Genomic DNA, 9,785 nt, shown 5'->3' with positions numbered 1-9,785 from the left:
CTCACTTTCGCTCCCATCATTCAATCACCCGATTGGAGTCTTCCTTTCGAAATAATGTGTGATGCCAACAACTTTGTTGTGGGAGCAGTGTTAGGACAATGAAGGGAGGGGAAACCCTTTGTTGTCTACTACGCAAGCTGAACTCTCAATAGTGCTCAAATGGGCCATTCCACTACTGAAAAAGAGCTGCTTGCATTGGTCTTTGCTCTTGACAAATTCTGAGCTTATCTGATTGGGTCACTATTACGATCTTCACAGATCACTCCACCCTTAAGTATCTTCTTTCCAAAAAGGATGCTAAGGCTTAATACGGTGGATCCTTCTCTTGCAAGAATTTGATATAACGATCAAAGACAAGAAATGTGTTGAAAATGTCATTGAAAACTACTTGTTCGGACTTGAATTCAGTGATCCTGCTGTTGGTCCACCTATTCATGATGATTTCCCCAATGAACAATTACTTTCTCTTACTAAGTTACCATGGTATGCTCACATTGTGAACTACTTAGTAATAAATGAACTTCCTTCTGAGTGGAGTTCATAAGATAAACACAAATTTCTGGTCAAGGTTCACAATTTCTTTTGGGATGAACTATACTTATTCAAGTATTTCCCTAAAAAAATCATGCAAAGATGCTCCCACGACGATGAGGTGTCTAGTGTGCTGAATTTTTACCACAATGATGCTTGTGGTGGTCACTTTTTTGTGAAGAAAACCATTGCAAAAATCTTACAATGCGGTCTTTACTGGCCCACCTTGTTTAAAGACAACAATGATTTCTGTCGTTCTCGTATAAGGTGCCAATAGTTAGGTTCCTTGTCCCTTCAGAAAATGATGCCCTTGAACCCAATTCTTGTTAACAAAATATTTGATTCTTGGGGGATAGACTTTATGGGATCATTTCCACCTTCTTTTGGCTAACTTTACATTCTTCTCGCTGTGGATTATTTTTCAAAATGGGTCAAGGTCGTACCCTGTTGAACAAATGATAACGCTATAGTTGTTAAATTCTTGAAAGAAAATGTGTTATAAGGGTTCGGTACTCCTCACGCTACCATCAGTGATCAAGGCACTCATTTTTGCAACAGGTCTTTTGAGGTTCTTATGCGGAAGTATGGTGTCCTTCGTAAAGTTGCAAACGCCTATCATCCACAGACTAATGGACAAGTGAAACTAGCCAATAGGGAGATCAAACATATTCTCAAGAAAGCGGTAAATCCCGATCGCAAAAATTGGTCTACAATTCTTCTAGACGCTCTTTGGGCAGACCGCACTAATATCAAATCCCATCTTGGGATGTATCCCTTTCTTCTTGTCTTTGGAAAGGCCTGTCATTTACCTGTCGAGCTCGAGCATAAAGCTTATTGGGCTATCAAAGCCCTTAACTTTGATATTAATGTCGCATGTATCAATCGCAAACTCCAATTGTCCAAAATTAAGGAGTTGAGAAACGATGCATATGACAATCCCATGATCTATAAAGTGAAGTTGAAAATCGCTCATGATAAACAAATCTCGCAAAAACACTTTGAGCCAAATCAAAAAGTGCATATGTATGATTCTCATTTGCACTTGCACCCTGGTAAACTGAGATCGCGATGGACTGGTCCATTTGTAGTGAAGCAAGTATTTCCCAACGGTTCAGTTGAGGTCGAGGACCCAACCGATGGGAGAATTTTTTGAGTCAATGGCCAGAGATTGAAGCAGTACATTGATAGTGTGAGTCATGTTGAAGAGGTCCTTCTTGAGGACCCAGTTTATACACTATGAATGGTTTGTTTGTTTTTATTTTACTTTTATTGTTCTGTCTTTATTTTATTTTTGTATGTCTTTCATTCTTGTATTTTGTTTGTTTTTGGGTATTGATATCAGGCTATCTCAGCTTCCGCCTCATGGACTTTGTCATCGCAAAAGTGTTCTTTTTCCCATGGACTTTGTCATCGCTGAGGTACTCTCTTCCTACCTCTTTTATTGCATATTTATTTTGACATTGAGGACACTGTATAATTTTTTAGTTGGGGATGGTGAGCATTCATTTTGAGATTTTTCATTGTTTTGTTAAACCTTGAAGTCAAATTTATTTAAAATTGTTTGAGCATGATTACAATTTGTGGACTTGAGTGAGTCTTTACTGTGTCTAGTTATGAAGAAGTGATTTCCAGGGTTCATTTTTACCCTTTCCAAATATTGTGGTAAAATAGTTGTTGACACAACTAGTTACGAAGAATTTCAAGTATAAAGTTTTCCTTTTCTTGGTGAGTTGTGAGAGTTGAGAAAACGAGTTTTTGAACTTTATTGATCATTTGAGTTGGTAAATCAAATTTTTGGATTTCAAATATGACATTTTCTATAGGGATAATTTTTTTTTAAAAAAAAAGAGCCTTTTTTTAATTTAATATGTTCTTGTAATGCCATTAAATTTGTGTTGTCTCTTGTAAAAAAAAAAAGTGTGTAATAATGCATGAAAAAAAAATGTATCAAAAGAAAAAAAACAACAACAAGAACAAGAGCAAGAGAAACATTTCTTTTTTCTATTTCCTTATATATTGATTTATTTAGTTAGTTTTTTTTCCATATGATAAAAGAAGCATCACTGTGTTTCTTTCAAAAAAATGAAAAAAATATTGTTATATTTTTGTTTTTATCTTTTCTTTGGATTTTATTGTTAGGTGACTCTTTTTACTTTGATATCTTTTGTAAATCCCTAAAGTTGTTTGTCCATAGAATTATACTTGTTTGGTTTGCCTATCTTTTGATCAATATTTGTTCAAATTGTTTGTCCTAAAATATTTTTTGACCTCTCTCAATTGAGCGATAATTGTTACATTTCCAACTCCAAGAGTGTTATCTTACCCATTTCCTTTTTCACAAAAATATTTTCAATACTTGTGAGGAATTTGGAGTTGAGACCTTTATGCTTTTGAGATTTTTCAATACTATTTGTGTTATGACTTGTGGAAAAATTGAAAATCATTTGGTTCACACACACACACAACTCTGGAATTACAACTGAAATAACTTTGATAAAAAAATTTGACTTCTTGTTCATATATTTGAAAATGCTCGAATGGTTTTGCTTGATTTGACTTCATTATTAACTTGATAATGATTTTTTTTCCACTTGAATTGCTAAGGACTAGCAATAAGCTAGTTGAGGGTTGTGATTAGTGCTCAAAAATGCCAATTTATTAGTTTTAAAGTTCAAAATAAATTAAGTTTTAATTAATATTTTCATGAATTTATTGCAATATATTTTTTTATTTGAAAACATTAATTTTAATTTATTTTGTGTTTAATTTTTAGGAATAAATTTCATTTTTAGAATTTGGAAAAGCAAAAGAATTGAAATGATTAAAACTAAAAAAAGAAAAATGAAAAATGGCAATTTTGTGGTCCAAACCCTACAGGAATCGGCCTAAAGGAACCCAGGCCCACTACTTCTCCTCTGCCAGCAGCGCGCCATGTGGCGCAACCTTTGTGCAACATGTGTCCTCCAGTAGCCCAGCTCAACCTTCGCGACCCGCCTGCCTGACCCGCCCACGTGACCCAGCGACCTGTGAGTATTTGTGCAGATAAAAAAATATAAGAAGTAGGTCCTTAGTAGCATGCTCAAAATATTTCAACCCTGGAATATGTTGCATAATATTAAGGTGAAAGCTATAAGTAGATAATTTGCATAAAGTTTTCGAGATAGAAATCTATGCATAAAACTACTGTAAAAAAATATACGAATATTCACAGGAGATAATAGGGTAGCTCAAACCATAGCTATAACGTAAATTGTATCGGCCCCAAGGGCCTTAATATAATATAGACAACAAAAAATTAGGGACGCAAGCCTTGTTAGAAAAGAAAAAAAAACTACTCCTGTGCAGCTGGAGTGGACTCAACTTCTTCTCTCTTCTCCTCCTCTTCGCTAGCCTTGACGGTGGTGCCCGCAGTCGCCTCCTCTTTCTCTAACCAAGCCTTCCATTTCATCACGAACTCCTCCTCTTTGTCAAGCAGGAACGAGGTGTCAATATTTGGATTCAACGACCACATTCAATACATGGCTCTATCGGTGGCCCATTCCTTTTTCCCTACAAACTCTTCGAGTATGTGCATCTTCTCATCCTTAAGGATCTCATAGGCCGCATTTTTCTCCTCTTTGAGGCGCTCGATCTCCCAAGATATTTTTATCAAGCTCAACTTTGGCAATGTTGAAGTTTGCAGCCTTCGTGTCAAGCTTGGCCTTCAGACGATTCACCTCAGCCTCGGAGGAGGCGAGCTTGTCTTGGGTTTCTTTCAGGGCATTCTCTTCCTTGGCCTGAGCTCCTTTGGCCTATTTTAGTTCATCTTTCGCTCGGATTCAAGCCTTGTGAGCATCATTGCCCAGTTTCTCACTAGTCACGATCTTTGAAGATAAAAGGGAGCATTGGTGCATGAACCCGAGAAGAGTCTAAAAGGAAAACAATGACAGTTAGAAAATAACTATAAAATATAATAATAAAGAGTTAAAGGGGTAGAGAAACTTACTGAAACCCAAAACTCCATGGTCAGGTTGAAGATGGCGGTGGTGTTGCTTCCTTAAGAAACCTCCACTCCTTAGCGTCGAGGTTGCTGCATGATTGGCCAGTCCAAGACAACAAGTCGGAGCACAAGTCAGCTCCTAAGGTTCCAACCTCGTTTGCCAAAGGATATTATGGCATATGCGGCATGGTGGAAAATTTTCAGACAATAGTTTGAGTGGGAGCACTCGCTATCCTTGAAGCTTCGAGGTCAACAACCTTTTTACCTTTATCCCCAGCAAGGACTTTGCTGAGGGAGGAGGAGGTGGTGGAGTTTTTCTCTTTGGGGGAGGAGTTTTGTTTCTTGGCTTGCTAGGGGTAGCCTTTGTAATGCCCTACTTCCTTAGAGCCATTACTATGTGGGTTAAAAGTGTGCCTTTAGCTCGCTAATCGAGGTTTTAGGTAAAAAGTGTGACTAAACTGAAATAAAAGTTGTTTAAAGACGTTTAGTATATAAAAAAATGGTCATTCATTACAATCATAAAGGGTTATACATTTGGGATCCCAAAATACTGTTTAGAAAATTCATTACAACTCAAAGTTACATTCAGGGTCGACCTAGGCGACAAAACAACCATTACAGTGCTTTTCCCCAAAATAACCCTAGCCGTGGCAGCCAGGTAGGTCGAACATGCACCCGTCGCTCCACGCTCTTTGTACTCATGGTTGGTAGACCTTTCCCTTGCCCTTACCTGCACCATAGAGCACCCGTGAGCCAAAGCCCCACTACAAGAAAAAACAGTATTCATAACACTTAAAAACTGCTAACCTGGAGTATTGATAACGCTTCTGAAAATGCTAACATAGCCCCTGTTATTAAAAGTCCTGTCTTTTCTATAACAGTATTCGAATGTTATGTTCGATGTTATCTTAAACTATTCAATAACACATTTTTAGTTGCTATAATATTCAAATAATAACATTTAGTTAGAGTATTTGATTATAAATTTGGAGTTTAATCTTATACTTTATGCATAACACTTTTCCACTGTTACATTTAATTATTTTGATAGCATTTTTAGTTTGTTATATTATATAAATCATAACAATTTGTTATGCTTATAATATAATTCTAAATCATAACATATTAAAAGTCTAGTAATAAAATTTTGTTACTTTAGTGTGGATAATATATTTTATTTTGATAAGTATACTTATAAGGTTTTTTTTTTAATTAAAAGATTTTCATTATTGTATTTTGATAAAAAAAAATCAAAATTAATCATAAAATGTAATTCTCAATAGATTGATAAACCACAAGTATTACATTAAACAATAACTAATTCAAACCATGAATATGTCTACTTCATGAGATTTTAGTTCTAACTTAAATTTGAAAGCATAACATAATAAAGTTTTATAATCTTGAACATTTTTTACTTTAAAAATGAAAAACAGAAACATTACAAGATAAACAAAAGTAAATCATGCGTGAAACTTGCTTCATCCTTCAATTCATCATCCAACCAAGTACTTGCTGCTGAAGTTATTTGTTGCCATCCGAAGCTCTCTAAATATCAAAGTCTCCCTCATGATCTGCAACAATAATAGACCATAGCAATTTGGTTAAGGAAAGTTTCCATGATAATTAAAAATGAGATACCAAAAAACAATTTAAAAAATACAAATGTAGCACAAAAATAAATACAAAAAAATTAAAAACCAAGAAAAAAAAATTAAATAAAAATTCAAATACCAAGGACTTTTTCTAGCCCACTTTACTTGCAAAGCATAGATTACTGACCTTATATTGCACGAGAACATCATTGTCCTTCATGGTTTCACGAAAAATATTGCCATTTTCATCTTCTGGCTTGGCCATACGAGAAATCATAAGCATTCTTAACTTTGACATTGGCTCAGCATATAATTGTCGCCGCTGCATCAGTTGTGATCCAAGGCCATCAACCATACCAGGTAGCAAAGGCATCTGCTTATTCAGTATAAAACCACAGGCTAAAATAAGTATATGTCCCATTACAAATTTCGAAAAAACAAATAACATATAAATAAAAAAAGAATCACACAAACAAAGAGGAGATGGAAAGACAATTTCCTTAATAAGCAAAGGTTTGACATAACTCAAGAACAGAGATTACAAGTCACAAAATATTTGATGTCACAAAACTAAAGAAATTATATATTACTATCTCCAACCATTTAGACTACAAAAAGGAAAAGAAAAGAAACCCAACTGCTCTGAAGGTTCAAAAGACAATATTTATGGAAAACACAAATTGAAATGAAAATTACATATATATCATGGAAAACACAGAAATAAGAAACAAGTCAACTAATTTTGTATCCGATATACAAAAGTAAACAGTAAACTGCAAGAGGAAAAAGATGATATGTGCAAGTGCAACCATATGAAAATAAAACAATCACACCAAAAACTATAAAATATCATATGAAAGTAAACAATATATAAAAGTAAAACAGTAAACTGCAAGAGGAAAAAGATGATATGTGCAAGTGCAACCATATGAAAATAAAACAATCACACCAAAAACTATATAATATCATCTGAAAGTTAACATATTCACAATACCTGCAGCCCCATCATGTTTGTCGTTACAGCAGGATTATCCAAATTGTGGTGTGCCTCAAATAGTTCCAACACAAACGAATTCCAAAAGTCTAAGCAAACCTGTTCCAGTCATAAAATGATTAAAACTCATTCCAATTTTAACAAATTTCACTTGTATGTTCGAGTCTAGACTACTAAAATATTGGTACCTTGAAAACTTCTGTGTCATCCACATATGAAATTTTGGTAAGATATTCAACACCCATGAGCAAAGCAGCTATGTTCTCTCCAGGAGTTTCCAGCACACGAATGTGAGACTGCACAAGGATAGAACGATGTAAATGTTGCAATGTATTTAAACAGCAACTTCAAATCTTTGAGATTTGACAAGGAAACAATGTGATTGTATATTATCTTATTAAATCCCTTAAGCAGTGAATGTTGCAATGTATTTAAACAGCCACTTCAAATCTTTGATATTTGACAAGGAAACAATGTGATTCCATGTTATCTTATTAAATCCCTTAAGCAGTGCCTTATTGACACATTAAGCCTGTTCTACAACTAAATGAACCATAACTTACAGCCATAAGAGGATGGCCATTGAGATATAAATATAACAAAATGTGGTAAATACTAAGATCAAGAAAGTATAAAGGGAAAAAAGAAAAAAACTTGCCTTATAAAATGAAGTGAAAAACAAAGCCAAATTCTGAATAAAAGCCTGTAGAATAGGTAAGTTAAAAAAAAAACAGACATTGCCAGAAATAAACAATTATTGAGCGAACACATAAAAAATGGTCTTCATTAAATTTTGAAGCGCCAAAAACAACTTTACCTGCTCTTCACTGGAACCAATTGCATAAGCCTCAAGAATGTTTGTATTAAGAGGAATCATGGTCTGACCAAAAGGAAGAAAAAAAAATATTAATAGCAACACAGGAACAAGACATACAATTAAATAAAAGAAAAAACTGGACAATGATGTGATGAGTAAGCCAACCAAAGATAGTACTACAATAAGCATTTCGTTTCGGACCTACCTGTAACAGTTTCATGAATATGGTGTACATCTTAACGTACTCGGCATTTTAGAAATCTCCAAAATTAAGTGCTGCAACCTAAACACCAGTGCAGTGAACTATGAGAACCAGGCACAGTTTTGAAGCAACTCTTAACTAAATCAGCATACAAACACACCTCTGTCAAACACTGAAGAGTGAGATTCCGATACGATGGCATGGGGAAAAAATTCAGCAGCGTTTCAAGCTGTTACATAAACAAACACAATCAGAATTTTGCTCAAATGTACTTACTCTTTTAAGGAAGTTATTAAGTATTAAATTCAAAGGCAATACAACAACCATCTATCAAGCAAAGCACATACCAATGGAGACTCAAATATATATCCCAGGGGAATCCATGAGAGAAATGCATGCAATGTGGAGAGTGTTGCACGTATAAGCTCAGTTCTTTGAGAGGTTGATAGTACATATAAGCATAGCTCATGAATGAGTTGAAATTCACTGCAACAACCAATCACATTATGTGTATAATAGTGAATAAAAATAACTTAAAAAGTGCATAATGACTTCTCATCAAAGGATATCTAAAAGAACTGTCCTTAATATATATATATATAATTATAAGCAAATGATAAGTCTACAGAAGGAAAAAAAAAAAAGAGCACTCATGAAACATTACAATATAAAACATGAAATGCATCCCAAAATGAAATAAAAATAAAAAAAAACATAAATTATCTACCTGTTCAATGATTGTTTAAGCTCATTTATCTTACTTTGAGTCATCTCTCCTCTTGAGAAATCAAACACCTCTTCACTTAGAAGCTGAAGAAAACATATTCAAGTAATTAGTGCCAACTAATTCTCAATAGTTTAAGAGAGAGAGAGAAACCTTCAATATAGCCATGCAATTCTCACAAATTGTTTCACTAGTTTTAGCAGCTGAAACAAGATCAGGAATAAAGCTTTGCCATCTTGCTGGCCAATCATGCTTCAAAATCTGTACATTAAACATAGAGGAAACAAATTAGGGTTGATTATAGAACTTCAAACAGAGATACAACTCACCAAAAAAAGTAGCCCCTCATTTCAAACAGAGATACAACTCACCAAACAAAGTAGAAAAAACCAATTTGTCAAAATGAGAAAGTTGCAGGTGGGGAAGGGAACACAAAACTAGAAAGAAATGTATTTAATTTTTTGATTTTATAGAACTTCTTACAATAAAATAATCTCGTGGCCTTGAAATGTATAAAGAAACAGAAAATCAAACTAGACCCAAATTTTAATATGTTTTACATGATTTGGGATTTGCTTTTCTATGATGTAACTAGCTAGCAAGAAAAATTATAGTAGTTTACTACTACTACTACTACTACTACTACTACTAATTTCAAGTAAATTTAAAAAGTTTGTATTATCACAGAGAAAACTAATCCAAAATACAATTTAGATCCTTTACCAAATAGGTGGTGGATTTCTTGATGGCATCCTAGCTAAAATACCCACCAATCAAGTAATTTAAGAAATGGGATTTCTTGATGGCATCCAATCAAACAACCTAATAGCTTTATCAACTTCTCCATGTTTAGAAAACCCATAATTATAGAACTCTAAAATATAACATCTAACTTAGAACTTTCATCAAACAGTTTTCTTGCTTCACTCAGAAACACACAAAA

At 34.2% G+C, this 9,785-nt stretch overlaps 1 protein-coding gene across 1 annotated transcript; it reads right to left on the bottom strand.

Moving 5' to 3' along the window:
- Positions 1 to 5,923: 5,923 nt before the first annotated feature.
- Positions 5,924 to 9,127, bottom strand: LOC133778010 (protein EXPORTIN 1A-like). Its single transcript, XM_062217811.1, has 10 exons — positions 8,996 to 9,127; positions 8,846 to 8,928; positions 8,466 to 8,604; positions 8,279 to 8,347; positions 8,122 to 8,199; positions 7,917 to 7,979; positions 7,758 to 7,802; positions 7,288 to 7,395; positions 7,100 to 7,198; positions 5,924 to 6,478 (listed from the first exon to the last, which is right to left on the bottom strand). The coding sequence occupies exons 5-10, from the start codon at positions 8,149 to 8,151 to the stop codon at positions 6,257 to 6,259; spliced, it is 567 nt and encodes a 188-aa protein (XP_062073795.1). The 5' UTR covers positions 8,152 to 8,199; positions 8,279 to 8,347; positions 8,466 to 8,604; positions 8,846 to 8,928; positions 8,996 to 9,127; the 3' UTR covers positions 5,924 to 6,256.
- Between the last annotated feature and the right edge of the window lie 658 nt (positions 9,128 to 9,785).

The sequence above is a fragment of the Humulus lupulus genome, chromosome 5 (assembly GCF_963169125.1).
Source record: "Humulus lupulus chromosome 5, drHumLupu1.1, whole genome shotgun sequence".
NCBI lineage: Eukaryota > Viridiplantae > Streptophyta > Magnoliopsida > Rosales > Cannabaceae > Humulus > Humulus lupulus.
The sequence above is the reverse complement of the archived record's forward strand: the minus strand, read 5'-3'. Positions and strand labels throughout refer to the sequence as shown.